The 16,148-nt window shown below is 42.0% G+C and overlaps 1 protein-coding gene across 1 annotated transcript; it reads right to left on the bottom strand.

Moving 5' to 3' along the window:
- Nucleotides 1-1,580: 1,580 nt before the first annotated feature.
- On the bottom strand, nucleotides 1,581-16,148 carry LOC141774064 (uncharacterized). Its single transcript, XM_074646388.1, has 26 exons — nucleotides 16,043-16,148; nucleotides 14,914-15,037; nucleotides 12,803-13,196; nucleotides 12,636-12,713; nucleotides 12,441-12,536; nucleotides 12,306-12,359; nucleotides 9,471-9,524; nucleotides 9,324-9,377; nucleotides 9,183-9,236; nucleotides 8,969-9,022; nucleotides 8,833-8,886; nucleotides 8,696-8,749; nucleotides 8,283-8,336; nucleotides 8,127-8,171; nucleotides 7,992-8,045; nucleotides 7,849-7,902; nucleotides 7,706-7,759; nucleotides 7,506-7,577; nucleotides 7,385-7,420; nucleotides 7,048-7,092; nucleotides 6,915-6,947; nucleotides 5,509-5,655; nucleotides 4,875-5,051; nucleotides 4,053-4,143; nucleotides 2,480-2,557; nucleotides 1,581-2,182 (listed from the first exon to the last, which is right to left on the bottom strand). Exons 1-26 carry the CDS (start codon nucleotides 16,119-16,121, stop codon nucleotides 1,977-1,979), a joined length of 2,295 nt encoding a protein of 764 aa, XP_074502489.1. The 5' UTR covers nucleotides 16,122-16,148; the 3' UTR covers nucleotides 1,581-1,976.

Below are 16,148 nucleotides of genomic sequence, written 5' to 3'. Positions count from 1 at the left end.
TACAACAACGTCTCAAAAAAGAGTAAGCACAGGTTGTAGGTCATTGAGTTTTCTGTTGACAGCTAAACTCATGTATAATCCCTGCAGTCCAATGAAACATCCAACTATGAAGTGAGGAATCTCTGTCTGCCTGTATGTCCTTCGCATATCTTGAGAACAGCTCATCTGATCGACTTCACACTTGGTGGGTGTATTGCTGGGGACACAAGGGAGTGCTTTTTGGTGCAATTTGGACACACAACACATTCGATATTAATAAACTTTTAACAAACAAGCCAACAGCACTTTGTTCAGCAGCAGAGGTGGGGCTTCAGGGCTCTGCAGACTGACGAGCATGCCGTCGCAGTGAGCAGGCCGCGGCCCATTGGCTGCAGTTCACTTTGACTGCTGGATATACCAACGTTACAATCAAACTCTCGACAACAGTGCAAGCAGCACTTCTTTGGGGCCAAGCAATCAGCCTGCTCCCAACGGCCGCATGCTCTGAACGGCCACAAGCCCCCGACAACATTGCAAGCAACAATACCCAGCCCGTTTGGTACCGCCACACAAGGCACCCTTTAGCGCCGTCTGCGGCAACAGTACTGCTCAAAGAAAGTGTGGTGACGTAGTTTAAAGAGTGAAAATACACACACCAGGCAGGCGGGAGGGGAGGTAGATGGGTCCAACAAACACGTTACAATCAGCTGTTCATTTGTGTCCCGTGTTCACAACGTTCATTGTCATTTTCACGACACAAACTTAGTAGTTTTAAGCCCAACCATGTAGTTCTGTCCTAAACCTAACTAAGTTGTTTTGTTGCCTAATCCTAAAGGGACACAAAGGGTAACTATAGTGGTTTTGATGCCAAAAATAAAGTGAAGCCAAGGGGCGTGACAAAGCGGCGGTATGTGACGAGTTGGGATGAGAACGTATTGCAATACCGGGAGGCTACCGGGAGCCAAGCAATGGGCCCGTTCTGAACGGGCATGCGCTCCCAACGGCCACGCCACAAACTGGCACTCCACTATCAATTAAGATTTGCAGAAACTATTACAGGTATGATTTACAAACCTTCTACTTGTGGAAATGCAGAGATTTGCTTTGTTAAATTTAAAGTTACTCTGAAAAATGCATTCAGCATATGTAATGATTGTGAATGTCTGGGCATCAGGTGGTACTGCAATACAGAATGTGACCGTGTGACTAAAATCTCCTCACAGCCGAGAAACAGGATGCACTGCTGTCTGCCGTAGTGCTAAATTGTACCTTTTCAAATCCTACAATTAGGGGCTTTAAGAATATGTTCAGTTTATAAACTGTACACACCAACATGTGCACTGTGTAACATCGAAGTTATTTAGTTAATTTTGTTATTAAAATCTGTTATTTTTCACAGAAAAGCTATAGACTTTAATATAAAAACAGTTGCCTCCTCTTGAAAGTTTTGAATAATTTGCTAATTTTTCCTTCACGCTTGACTATGGGCTACACAGACTCTCTTCATACATTATATTAATTATATTCATGTTCCTCAAACATTACCATGTTGTACTTTGTGTTTGTTTTTGCTGCTTTTGCTCCAGTAATGACACAAGCTCTCATATTCCATGACAGATATAACTGTGATCATGAACCTAAATAAGGCTTTCACACAAAAACATCAGTATAATTTTGGGATTTTTATTATAAAGAACAGATGTTTAAAGACAACTCAGACCTGTGATATCAGTTTAAATAAAACTATCAAATGAAGACGGTCTTTTTATACAAATATATATTTGTTACCACTCTCCTTCAAATCACATAGGTGTTGTCTTTGGTAAAGATCAAACTGTTCCAACAAGTTCAGTTCACGTTTTCAGTTGCATATTTACATGATAATTTTCAATTTATTTGAACAAACAAATATTAACAATAACAATTTACCATGTTTTCCTCCCTTTTTTAGCTCAATATTCAAATTCACCGTCCACATATAGACTCTTTTTCCCCCTCTACGGGCGATTCCTCAACCTCCGCGGCGCTGGCTGAGGTGTCCCGCTGGTGGAGTTCAGCTGAGCAGAGCACCCAGAGGTGAGACAAATACCCGGAGATCCTCTGAGACCTGCGTGGCCCCTGAGTCCAGGCCGGCCCACGTGTCCCCTCTCGCCCTGCTGCCCTGGCTGGCCGTTAAATGCTCTGCCAAGACGTCCACGCTGACCTGCGATCGAGGCAAAAATGTTGTTTAGTCTTCAGGCCTCTCTGTCTGCTCTCCATTAGCTGACTAAGACTATTTCACAGATTCCAAGAACCGAGAATTTACAGAGAAAAATTGTTTGGCAAATATCACACTCCTCTTACAGTAACACATCCCTTCTACCATTTCCATTGATTTGAAGCACAGACTCAGCTGGATATAGTTTGTAAAATGACATACAGGCCCAGATGCGGGCGTCTATTAATGTCTCATTTTAAACCAAGTCATCAAACAATATAAAGTATTGGAAGATTAATTTACCCTTTGGTCCCTGGTCTCCAAAGTAGCCGGGTAGGCTGTAACCCTTGGATCCTTTATCACCTTGCTCTCCTCTGTCACCTGCAAGCCAGAAACGCACACACACACACACACACACACGCATTGGTCTCGACAGTAGACAGGCAGACATGCCATTCCCCCGGGAGTGAGTTACACTCAAGAACACGGCGTACATGTTGATTAAAGACCATATGTGTTGCTGAGATCATTGTTAAATAAACGTGTAAAACACCTTGTAAATATTCTTCGATTTCATTGGCTTGGCACAGGAATTTGGCATGAGTGTGACATCACACTCAGGCCTCCAACCATAAATTAGAGCGGAGAATGGACACATTAGCCTTGCAAGTTTTACAGTATTTGATTCGGCAGTTTCTTACAGTGCGGTTCATGATGAAAGGCAGCCGGGTGTGTTCTTTCCAGTGGTGGAAAAGAAGAAGAAGTACATTTAGTCGACTGTATGTGCAATTTTAAAAGGGCCTTGACTTGAGTCTGGCTTTGACTAGCCCTACACTCCACTTCATTTCACAGGGAAATTTGTACTTTTTACTATATTCATTTTTGCATGCCAGACTTTTACTCATAATAGATTATTGATTGTGTTGCTACTTAAGCTGCTTATATTCAAATACATGTTTTGTAACATTTGTTGAAATTCTCATTACATCCCGATAGCAATCAATAAATCAAATGCTCTGACAATAAAAGTATCTGTGGCTGTTGTAGGACTGTAATAAGCCCGTCCAATCATTTAATACGGCCCAAATGAAACGATTGAATGGGCTACCTGTCTACCCGCCTCCATGCACTCATTGCACGTCACCGGAGTCTTCCACAAGCTGCTAACTTGACAGTACTAAAGTGGACTCAAGTGTGAGTACTAAAATAGCCATGTTTGTTGTTTACGTTCATAATAATAATTTTGGCGGTGTGGCTTTGGAGGAAGGCCTGAAGCGACGGATAACAGCGTTGCCAACTTGGCAACTTTCTCGCTAGATTTAGGGACTTTCTACTTTCATTGGAAAAGAGTTGGCAACACTGGGCTCTGTTTTTGTTGTTTTTGTTGTTTCTCTCTTGTTAGTTTCTCAACATTAACAACTCGACCTTTGACTACATCAAATTACTATTTAGTGACGAACCCACAGAGAATTATCACCCGATTCTGCAGTTCCTCTCAGCACTACCATGCGTTTTAGCACCTTTTAACTCACTGTCTTGGTTCACTCACACCGCTCTCACCATGCAACTATTTTCTTTTGTGAAAAGGCCCTGATAAACCCACTGTACTCAAACAACGTCAAATGAATAGTAATGTTGCTCCATGTCTGCCGGATGTGTAAATAAGCAACTTAATAAGGTGATAATATGTTCGTGATGTGTTTACAGCTTGTTGTCATGCCTCAAAGGGGCCAAAAAAAGCGGTTAATGCATGTTTAAGTAGAGGATCTGAAAATGTTTTCCGCCACTGGTTCTTCCTAAAAACAAACATTGGTGAATTATAGTTTTGTTGTTCGTCATATTCATGAATACAATCTGCCAGGCTTGTTTTTCACACCTGTTCCTCCTTTTCGGCCCAGATCCCCGGCTTCTCCGTAGAATCCCGGCAGGCCCACTTCTCCTTCAACACCATCATTACCGGGGTCACCCTGACAACATCATCAGTAGGAAAATACATCGTTAATCTTTTGTGTGTTTTCAGTGTAAACCTTGTAGTGATTATTTTCTTCTCAGGTGCTCTCTCTTCAAGTCATGCATTAAGGTTCCATTCACCTCTGACCAGCTCAAAAGCTGAAAAGATTTATTTGGTTGATTATATAATACTTTGTTGGGAAAAACTTGTACAGTACTGATGCATCACTGTTCTCGGTTTGGCATTAAACGCCACAACATGAGGCTTACTGGCCATAATCTAATATAGTGGAATATTTTTTTATACAGTCACGGCTTCAAGAGCATTTATCAGCCTGAGAGTGATTGTGATTAAAGAAGTTGTGGAACATGAACACCGTATAATAATGTGGAAAAGGCTTTCCAATCCAACGACAGCCTTGATACTCTCCAAAAACCATTCAACACAGACCAAGTGTCTAGTCTGTGACTCCTTATTTGTCCTCATGGAGACGTGGAAAATCGTAATGTTTTCATTCCAAGCTTTTCTGCCAGATACTTCAGCCCTCTTAGTCCAGTCCAGACCATTGCAGTGTGTTTGCATTTTACTCAGACAAAAGCGAACAATGCATGGAGAACGTACTGCGCTCCGGCAGTGTGTCTCAGCTAAAGGTCCTATGAAGAAGAGGTGATACCTAAAAGCAATGATTTTGTTTCTAAGCAGGCTGATTCATCTTGAACAATGAACATCCAAAACTGTAAAACTCACAGCAGGTCCGGGGGGTCCTTTCTGTCCTGGTGGACCGGGGGCACCCATGGGCACGTCCCCATACAGAGGACAAACTGCAGCACACGTCCTCTTCACTGAGTTGGCAAAGGTGGACATCTGCTCCAGGACCACTCTCTTACAAACCTCGATCACGTGTTCAGCCGGGAGGGTCGGGCCCTGTGTAACAAATCATTACCACATCCATCACTGGAAGGGACCCAACTGTGGGACATGTAATAAGGAATATTACAGGACAGGGCATGCTGAAGCAATGGCTGCCTCCCAGAGGAAATGCAATGAAGAAATGAAGCCAAAAATATTTCCTTAGGCTCATTATGGATTTATAGCCACACTAAATGAAACCCTTGCTGTGAGTCTCTTATAACTACGGGCTAATGTGAAACTCTTTAACTGTGTTTAAGACACCAAAGCTGTTACCAAACACTGTGTGTGCCAGTCAGTGTAACTGCTGGTGCAAAAAAGAGAGACTCTGCTGTTTCTGCGCCATCATTCACAGATAGATGAAGTGTCAATTATAGTAGAGACTGAATAGCAGTACTAATATACCGTAGCTCTGTAATGTTTGTGGTATCAGCCAATAAAACAAAGATTCAGAGGCTTGTATTTTACTTACTGGAAGACCCGGGGGCCCCTGAAAGCCATCTGGTCCTCCTTCACCTCGAACCCCCTTGACTCCAACAGGACCTGAAAGTCCAGGTGGGCCCGCCGGCCCGCGCTTCCCCCGTCCTCCCAGAGGACCCTGTCCACCCCTGTCTCCAACCTAGAGCCAGTGCATCCATCAGAATACAATGACAAATCAGTTCAGCATGGGCACAAACTTAATTGAAAGCAGTAACAGCTTAAAATGTTTATTAAGTCCAGTGGGCAAGCTCGGGGTCTGAAAAGTGAAGCCAATACAAAAGCGCCTTAAACTTGCACTCTTTCTAATAGCCAGCAGAGGGCGACTCCTCTGGTTGCAAAAAGAAGTCTGATTGTATGGAAGTCTATGAGAAAATGAACCTACTTCTCACTTTATTTATCACCTCAGTAAACATTGTAAACATGAGTTTATGGTCTCAATTGCTAGTTTCAAGTCTTCTTCAATACAGCATGATGATTATTTAGTAAATTAAGGTCCCATTTATCAGTTCATGAAACTTAATTGTAACATTTTGGTTGCCTGAAATGTCTTATTTAGTATTCAGTTGTTCTTAACTCCACCCTCTCGTGTCACGCCTGGTTGCAAAAAAACGAGATGGAGACGATCAAAAACCAAAATGGCAAACTCGAGATTTCAAAACGGCAGTCAACAAACCAATGGGTGACGTCGGTGACTACGTCCACTTCTTATATACAGTCTATGGTTATGTCATGTAAATAGTAATAATAAAACATAATAACTAACAGAGTCACATTGACAGCTAAGCAAACTTGCAAGAAATTAAATCTCAGTGGTAAAAGTAAATATTAGTAGAAGTGCAAAACTGAAGTATTTTTAAAAAATGTGAACAGAATAAAATTAAAAATTAAAAAAAACCTGCAAGTGAAGATAAATACACAAATGCATAACGAACAATATATTTTCATGTAAAACAAATCAAACATGGTAGAAACACACTCGAGAAATGTGTAATATTCATTTTGGTGTGGGTGTTACTGCCTTAATCGCATCTACAGATGCTCTAAATATGTCTGGAATGTTATTTGATAGGTTGGGTTTATTGGGTTGATACAAGGTTTTTCAGACTAGTATCAGTTTGCAAACAGAGAATGTGATGAGCATAACATGTTGATGGTCGTGCAGGAATATTGTAGTATTATGAAACACACACCTGCATGACTGCTCTATTTAGTGACCTAATTCATCACAGCCAAATTACAGTTGATCTTTTAGTGAATTAATTGGACTGATTGAATTCACTTAGCCCATTCATATTCCTCCAGGGAAGTAAATGGGGTGACTTTTTGAGTGCCAGTATGTGTTTAGAAACATTATTATAATTTTGTCAGTGAAGGTCCAACAACAGAATCACATCTCACCTTTCCTTTTGGGCCCTTAACTCCTTTTTCCGCCTTTAAAAAAAAGATAAAAGAGTTAATGTTAGGGGTCGTCACAAAACACACAAAGTGGATGTAATGACGAGCAGAGAGGATGAACTATTTAAGGCAGTACCTGTCCACCTTTAACTCCTTGGATTCCCTGGAGTCCCGTGTCACCCTGTACAAGGCAAATGAAAAATGAAGCAAATTTCACAGGTGTTCAGCTCCATGAATAGAGCATCTATCAAATGAATACAGTGATGGTTAAAGTCATTTTAGGGCCTCAGTCAGGACACATAGCTTTTAACTGTCTGTGATTTTTACAAAACATCTACAGATCCTGAATCGTACGATTGCTTTCAGCTCATGAACCAGTAAATATTTCTTGACTAGCTAACTGTGGCATCAAACAGTGATTTTACTGTCATTTTTGTTTTATTTCTAATGAGTAATGGATGAGAATGTATTACCTTGGACCCTTGTTTTCCAGGCACACCCACGTGTCCCTGTGAAGAGATGACATGGTTTAATGGTCTGAGGAAAATGAACTAGCGTTTGGAAGAGTTCAGAAAATTCAGCTGGTGCACTTACAGTTGGTCCCGGTGGGCCGATAAATCCAGGCCTTCCTGGCTTCCCAGCCGAACCCTTGTAACCTCTTGGGCCCTCGAGAATAAAACATTTATTAAACCGACCTAAGGGACTGCTTTATTCTTTGTCGTTTTCCTTTAAGATGGCAAACTACTTTACGTACAAAATGTGTAACGTGCTTGTCTTCTGAAAAAGTGACTTACAGTTCGGCCTTGGGGACCCATTTCTCCCGCTGGCCCGAGGGGGCCTTTCTCTCCCTGTAAAAGTCACAAACCACAACAAATTAATCTGCCAAAAACAACTCAATTGTATATTCACAAAAAAACAAACAAGAGCAGCGAGTTACCTTTGCTCCACTTCGTCCGAGTTTTCCACTGATACCTTGTGGTCCTTGATAAGCCTGCGAGGAACAAATAACACTTATAATAACGCGACTGCACTGCTTCTGAACTTCATCGTTAAGATACCATCATCAGCAGATTATAATACCTCTATTCCTGGATCACCATCCCTGCCTGAGAAACCCGGATCTCCAATAATGCCCTAGGGAACGATATCATTATTATAAAACAGACACATTTTGGGAGTGTAAGTGAGCACTCAGGTGTGTCGACAGTGAAGCACCTTCGGTCCGATGGTGCCAGCTCTGCCCGCAGGTCCATAGATCCCCTAGTTTTCACAAGTTCAGACAAAAAAACATTAAATATTTGTGCTGTAAATCAAATCGAACAAAAGGGACACATCATTTTCGTGTCATTGTGATTTGTTTGTGATACATACAGGCTTCCCCTTCTCTCCAGACGCTCCCCTCTCTCCAGGATCTCCCACAATACCCTGTCAAATCATCATATGAAGCGACATAATTGTACATTATATGCAAAACATTTCCTCCAGTAAAGCAACATATTGAACCACGGCGCCTTCCTTCGTATACGATAGAGTAGGTTATCGTTGCAGTCTTTCAGTGACTCATTATGTTGATACAGTTCAGGCCCTCCGATCTCATCCAAAATCCAGCCACATGAACTAATGTTGTTTATGGAGACGGCACATAGGCCAAAAACATAACTCTATTCCAGTGTTTTACCACATTAAAAAATGATTCCCTCGCTCTCCACTTTGGGGGATTTTGAAGGTAGCGGACAAAGAATCGAGATCATTATGGATTATGGAAATCCCACACAGAAACCCACCTGCTTTCCTCCGGGCCCAGCTCGCCCTGCTACACCAGTGGTCCCACTTTCTCCCTGAAAAATACAAGCATGTTGGAATTCAATCACAATATCTAGATTAAAAAGAAGACAGAGAGAAAGCAAGGACATATGAATACCTTAACTCCTTGATATCCAGGAATCCCTTCGTGTCCCTCTTCGCCTTTAGTACCCTTCAAGGAGGTCATAATGTTAGTAATACAATGATTACATTGCAAAAAAGGGCTCACCACTGTGTCTGAAAGGTTAACTCACAACTCCTCCTGCTGACCCGGTCTCTCCGATGTCTCCAGCTGGTCCACGAACTCCCTTTAATTAGTCATAATGTTGACATTAGTGGTTATCTATAAAAGTTGCGCAACTTAAACTGCAGACGGCACCGAAATCCAATGAAAAGTCTGTTACGTCATTAGCTGGTTGCCTAATTAAACAGGTCCAATTAAAGCCTGAACCCAGCAAAGGGGATTACCTTGAAGCCCGATGCCCCTCTTAATCCTGTCAGCCCCTTAGGACCTCTGTCTCCCTGTTAACACAACATGTCATTAATACAGATTTGTAACATTTCAGGCCAGGGTAAAAGAAAATTATTAATCTGAGTGTGATGAATTACCACTTGGCCCCAGAGTCCTCTCATTCCTTTCTCGCCTTTGATTCCTTCTTCACCCTGAGGACACGTGTGAGGTTTCATTAAATGCTGTTTGAGAACGAGCCAAACTGAAGTGTGATCCTGATAGGAGTATATAAAGGCTTATCTTACCTTGTGGCCTGTCTCGCCAATGTTGCCATAGTCTCCGGTGTTTCCCCGGATCCCCTACAAGACAAGTTTGACTCAGTCACACGCAAGACCGCAGCTATTTGTTTGTGAATCGACTATCTTGGAGTAATAGATAATAAAATGTAAAACGTTAACGACCGTTTCCAGAGAGAAAGTCACTGATAATGACTTCTGGAAGATAAAACTTTGGATACATCAGACAGAGAAACTGTTTAGACACAACAGCATTTACTCCTTAAACACTCAGAAATTAGCTGTTGATTTTTCTCTGCAGTCATTGTGGCAAGACAAACAGTCAACAAAGAGATGAGAGAAACATGCTCTCATGCTTGAACAGTAAATATGAAGCTCGGGCCAGGAGAGATAAGCTTAGTTTAGCATGAAGACCAGAAGCAGGGGGAAACATCTACCCTGGTTCTGTCCAAAGGTAACAAATTACACCTGCCAGCACCTATAAAGCTCAGTAGTTAACATGTTACATCTTGTTTGTTTAAGCCGGACAAAAACTAAAATGCAACATTAAAAAAAATAAAAATTATGACAATGATGACAAGACTGCAGTAAGTCACTCTGCCTGGGCAAGAAAAACAGTTCAGCACACAACCCCTGTAAAACTATAAATTACTGTTTCTACACTTTGTTTTTTGTACAAAATAAACAAATGAGATATAACATGTTAATTTGTTAGCTTTATAGCTACTGGTATGTTTTTATTTAACTTCACTTTGCTTTAAAGGTGCTCTATACGATATCCAGAGCATTAATACAGCATCAAACAACTATTTGCTATGTAAAGATACAGTAGAGTAATTTCTCCCGGACTATAGTTTCTTCATGCTTTGTTGACATAGCCGGGCCAGCCACACAAGCTTTTAGTGCATGTGAGCTTGCCCCAATGGCTAGCTCACATTCGCCACTCTGCACTGCTATCATTCGGGCGGTTACAGCTGATCACGCCGTAATGACCTATGGCGCTGTTGCAGAAGCGTATAGCATCCACCCTCCGGTTTTCCCCAGGTTAACACTGTTAGCTCCGTCAGCACTGTTACCGTTGTTTTCACTGTTAGCACTGTTAGCTAGAAGCCGCTGGCTCAATCAACGCCAAGAAAATTCGTGTATTCCCAAAAACTGTTCCTTTAACATAAAATCGAATGACAAAATGAGTATAAAAAAGTTTAAAACGTGAATATGCTGTAAGTTTCAGGCATACTCACATTGGTGGAAAATATATACAAGCATATGTCCAGCAGGATTTAGGAAACATTAGTCATAAATGCAACAAAATGGATCGGACTACTGTTTGCACAGATGCTGACTTCTTCAGTAGTAGAAGGGAAAGTGTTTTTCACTTGGCTGTATTTCACTGAGTCAACAAACAGATTCAACAAGTTCCAGGATGCCTTTGTGTTGTCAGTTTATTTGACCACCTCACCTAACTTTAAGCAGAGTCAGTTGGGCGAAAGGTTAACCTCAGAGATGGCCGACAGTGCGGCGAGAGGCACGACCGTGACCTTTACGACCTTACTATGGCGGTATAGCTCTGAGCAAAGGACCACCCACCACCTGAGATGGACAGTTCATATATCTGTGCCAGGAAATGCCCTCCTCGGATGCTAGCAGGGGAGGAGATAAACATGTTGGGGCTTCTGTGATTCACAAGCTGGCAGGAGGTCAAAACTCTAACGAGTTACACAAGACAGATGTTTACTCCCAGATGAGCTACAGCTGCTACTCAGGGCATGAATATGTAGCATGCACAGCTCTGGAAATGTGCTCTGAATGTACGCAGGTCTGGAGGCGTACATGTGTTTGCTCAGGCAGCATGGGGGATTTCCTTGAGTGCAAGGGGCATGTTAAACTCCAAATGATCACATACGTATAAAAAAATAATCCTCCTTCTTTAAACACACGTTCTCTGGACCGTTTTTAAAAGACTCTCTGATCTGCCCTAACAGAACACCGACTGCTAAACATGAAAGAGATTAACAAGTCATAAATTTAAAGTGGAAATAATCACGTCTGCGACTCCCTGAAGGATACGAATGTGAGTGTATTTGTTCATTCACTGATCCATGTGTAACTGGCTCCTGCAGCAGATTACTTTGTTCATTATCATTTTCTCAAACCTCTCCTCTCTTTCACAAGTTTGTCTTTGGGGAATTAATTAGCCTTATCCACAAAAATAAAAACATTTAAGAGAGTAATTTCACACAATAGTTAAGCACACTAATGCCATTCATTACCAGATGCTGAAGGGTATGGTTATTGCTCAACTGCCTGTGTGTGGTATTCATTACATTTGGCTCAGTGTCTTCCAAATGGGAAAGTAAAACCATTAGAAATCCTGTGATCTCTTGCCAGAGTTGAGTTAAATCCTATATTCTAAACAGGCAGGGCCTGCGCTTTAAGATGCAAATGGCTATTTCAGAATGACAAAAACAAATTTATTGTCGCATCCGTATTGGTGTGTGTTTACCTTGGCTTCGCCCTAAATCTTTTGCAAAGCGGACACAAGTTTTCAAACCATGAAAGGAGCCTCTGTGTTTACTATCGCCAAGCGCTTCTGCTTCCAGATCTGTTTCCATCCTGTCGACTCTCAGTTGTACTTCTATTGCCATTTTCCACAGCTTCGCTGCTGTCTCACGAATAAAAGTTTTACAATGTCACTCACCCACAATTCAGGTTAACTCTTTATTGTACAGCGAGAGGAAGGTGATGCTGCTAACACTAAGAATGCAACGAGTAGACACCGTTCATGCAGTGTAACGCGTGGGTCGATATTTGCATGACGGAGAGAAATATTATAAATGTGTTTACCCAGTTTCCTTGTCTTCCTTGGTCTCCGGCTTTTCCTGGAAGACCTCCGTGACCCTGCAGAAGAAGAAAAAAATACGTCAACACGGATTCAACTTCAGTATGTTCAGTCAATATTCACCGTACAGGTATATTAACCTTTGGCCCTGGAGGTCCCTGAATGCCGGGTTGTCCGTGCATACATTTGCAAGACGCTCTTCCAGCTGTTAGGCCAATCTCTGCGTACCCTCCACACTGCCACGGAGAGAAAGGCGAGACAACGGTATTAAAACCACATCAACACATCTCCAACATAGGGAGTGAAACAGTGTTGAATGGGAGCCGCCAACTCACCACACTGGAGAGCTCGCAGCAGCCCTCTGAATAAGCCTGCTCTGGGTCACATGACACCTCCATCTGCTGGAGGTCCACCTGCAAAGAGACGGGAGAGAAGAAATTAAAGTTGTATCCCGAATCAAAAGACATCGAAATATTACTTAAATCCAAAGCTGTGAACGTACAGCCACAGAGCGATCTCCTGCGGCCCGCTTGACGATGGAGGTGTACCCTCGGTGGATGACTGGCCGTGGCTCATCGATGGACTCTACGCTGACCTCTTCACAGTCTATCAGCAGCTTCACCTGGCTGCCCTTCACACTCAGCGCCAACTTGTGCCACTCTCCGTCAAACAACTTTTCCACACCATGGAAGGTCCTCAGCATCTGGCTCCCGCGTGGGCTGGTGTAGAAGAAGTCTAAAGAGCGCGTGCCGCCCTGGAAACGCAGGCCGACTTGCTCTCGTCCCTCGGGGTCGCTGACCTGCCACAGGTCCCAGGATTTCTTGGCGGTGGCCTTGGTCACCTTAAATGTTGCGATGACAGAGTAGTCGGAGGGAAATCCATCTGGATACACATCGCTGTGGCAAGAGAGCGAGGTTTAGAGAGCTGGGTAACATCAGAGAGGCCACTTTAATCACAAAACAACAATTAATGGCTTTTGAAGGAACACAAGGGTTTTATTTTATAAGATCATGAATAAGAAACAGATATCCTCTTGGATATTAAATTCCACTTTAGCATGCAACACATTTCTTTGTAACTTTATGTTAACATTTTATTGATGATGCACTATTTATTAGACAGCCATTAATTGTTTTTTTCAATTTGAACAAAGCACATGTTCAGTTAACTCAAGGGTAACGATTCGGGATCTGTGGGCAACGCTGCATTCATTGACAGGATATGAGAGTTCAAAGAGTTTACAGCCGTGCTAGTAGCTCAGCGAGGCACGGTGGTGCTTTGAGCTAAATATTAACTCTCAGCATGTAAACCTGCTCACAAATACAATGCTAACATGTTGATATTTAGCTTTTAAAAGTACTGTGTGTAGGATTTGGCAACATCTAGTGGTGTGGTTGAAGATTGCAACCAACTGAGTACCCCTCCACTCACTCCTCTCTTTCCAACACTGTGGTAACGTGAGCCGCCGAGTGCAAAACCGTAGTAACGCCGTCCGCCCCGCTCAGAGGCCATCCTTACCATAATAACACTACTTTAGGGGCAACGGCAGTCAGACGGCGGCTGGCGGTACCACGGTTTTGCACTCTGCAGCTCACGTTACCGCAGTTTCACAAGCGAAACAAACAAACAAACTCGAAATGGTCTCTCTAGAGGTTTGTCCGTTCTGGGCTACTGTAGAAACATGGCGGACTCCGTGAAGACGACCAGCTGCCTATGTAGATATGAAGGGCTCATTCTAAGCTAACGAAGACACAATGATTCTTAGTTTCAAGTGATTATACATTAATGAAACATAGTTATGAATATTATTTTCAATTTCTGCTAATAGATCGTCCAAAATGTTGCACACTGTTCCTTTAAAGAGTAACTTCACACCAGGCTGAAGAGCTTTAGTTTTGCTGCAACTCTGCTTGAAAGTTTCAAGTCTTTTTCACCTCTGACCGCAGCAACACTAATGGGTGTGCTTTGTTGCACCTGTATCCACACCCAGCAGCAGTGTCACAGTGTACTGACAAACCCCGGAGTACACTTCTATATCACAAGTTAAACTACTGGAGATCAGCAAAAACTAAATTTAGGCGGTGTTAAGTTACTCTTTAACTTTATTTTCTTTGTATTTGTGAACAAAGACTATTTATTATAAAAAAAAAAAATTCCACAACATTTGTTCAGATCGGTCAAATTGGGAAATTGTTTATTAGTTTTTGAAGAATTCGGGAAAACGCTAACATTGAGTTTATTAAATGTTTTCCATATGAAATATTTTTGTATACTGCATATGTGTGCATATCTTTGATATTCAACTTGTTATGAGTTCATAGATGTAGCTTCTGAGATACAGCCAATTTCTTATCATACTATATCTAGTATTTGGACACATGGGACTACTGTTTTTTCCTAAAATATAATGGAGTCTATTACAAAAACAGTCGTCCCATATGCCCAAAGATTATAGTATGATAAGAAAAACTCGCTTTTCAGCCAAACAGTTTAGGCAAACCCAGAAAACACTTCCACCAAAATAAATTAAAAACTCCAGTTGCGGTCACAAATGGGTTAATAATTTTTCCAGCTTCAATGGAATTAACTGGGTTTACGCGTCTAGTACTGTACCTCATAGTCCTCCGTAGATGGATAGAGGGGTTGACGCGGTAGGCCGCCGCCTCAGGTTGAGAGCCGCTCACTCTCCTCACTCCTCTCGACTGAGGCACGCGAAACTCCTCCAGCAGATCAAAACCTCACAGCAACAAACACTTAGTTAGTTTGACTGAGTTTGATGAATCGGCATCAAAGGGTGCTGGACTACTTCTAAATCTTACGCCGGCGCTGATGTCACAGATTTCTTTCAAATAGTTGCATCACTGATTGTCATTAATAATGCCATCTCTTCACAGGTACAATGAGGTAATTTATGAAACCCATAGAGGCTGTTTATTGTCTTTCATGGGTGGATTTGTCTGCTGAATTGAGTTCAAATGAGATCCGCATGGCTGTGGGGTTTCCTGTGACGTTAACGTGTGGGTGAAAGATTCTGATGACAAATTTTATGACTCAAGTAGAAAATAACTCAAAAAACTCCTCTAAAAACAAAGAAAGTGCTGTTTCACCTGCTGTCTGTGTCTAAAATCTGTCTTATTGCACGTTTTACTGCCATGTATAACAGTCAATATGCCAGCAAAACATGTTAAAGTCAACTTAAAAGTGACAACAGTTTACATTGAAAAAAACATGACTACTGGGATTATTATTGCTCAGTACTGCTCATACTATTTCTGACTGTTTTATCTGCTGGTAGGAAAAAAAAAACATTGCGTTAACTAATTTATTTATGGTAACAGGGTGAGTCAGTGGAGACTCTGGGCTTCAAAGGTTCATGCACACAGTTTAACCCAGGATGACCTCTTGACCTCTCAGTGTCCACATAGGCACTGAGAGAAGGAAATACGATACTGGGTCGACTGCTGTGAAGGCAAACAATGGACTGTGAACTGACAAACACTGACATCTGCTGCTCATGGTGCCGTATTACAGTGTTCAACCTGGAAAACTATAGTCACAGCAGATAATTATTGTCAATAATGTTTTATATGATGTGTGCTGTGACAAATATGGTAGCAGCATATTAAACTAAACTACACAGAACCAGTGTATTTTGTGGGTGGTGATGTTAGTGTTATTTTTATGTAGTGGGAAATATGCTGTAGTCATCAAATAAGTATGAAAAAAAAAACTTAAAACTTACTTGGCAACTTTTGACACTGGGTCAGTCCCAGGAAGGCAACGAGTGCTGCTAACACCAGCATTTCTTTGTAGGCTTGCATTTTCAAATGATTGAAGTCAGGGGCTAT

This window comes from Sebastes fasciatus, chromosome 9 (assembly GCF_043250625.1).
Source record: "Sebastes fasciatus isolate fSebFas1 chromosome 9, fSebFas1.pri, whole genome shotgun sequence".
Lineage (NCBI taxonomy): Eukaryota > Metazoa > Chordata > Actinopteri > Perciformes > Sebastidae > Sebastes > Sebastes fasciatus.
The sequence above is the reverse complement of the archived record's forward strand: the minus strand, read 5'-3'. Positions and strand labels throughout refer to the sequence as shown.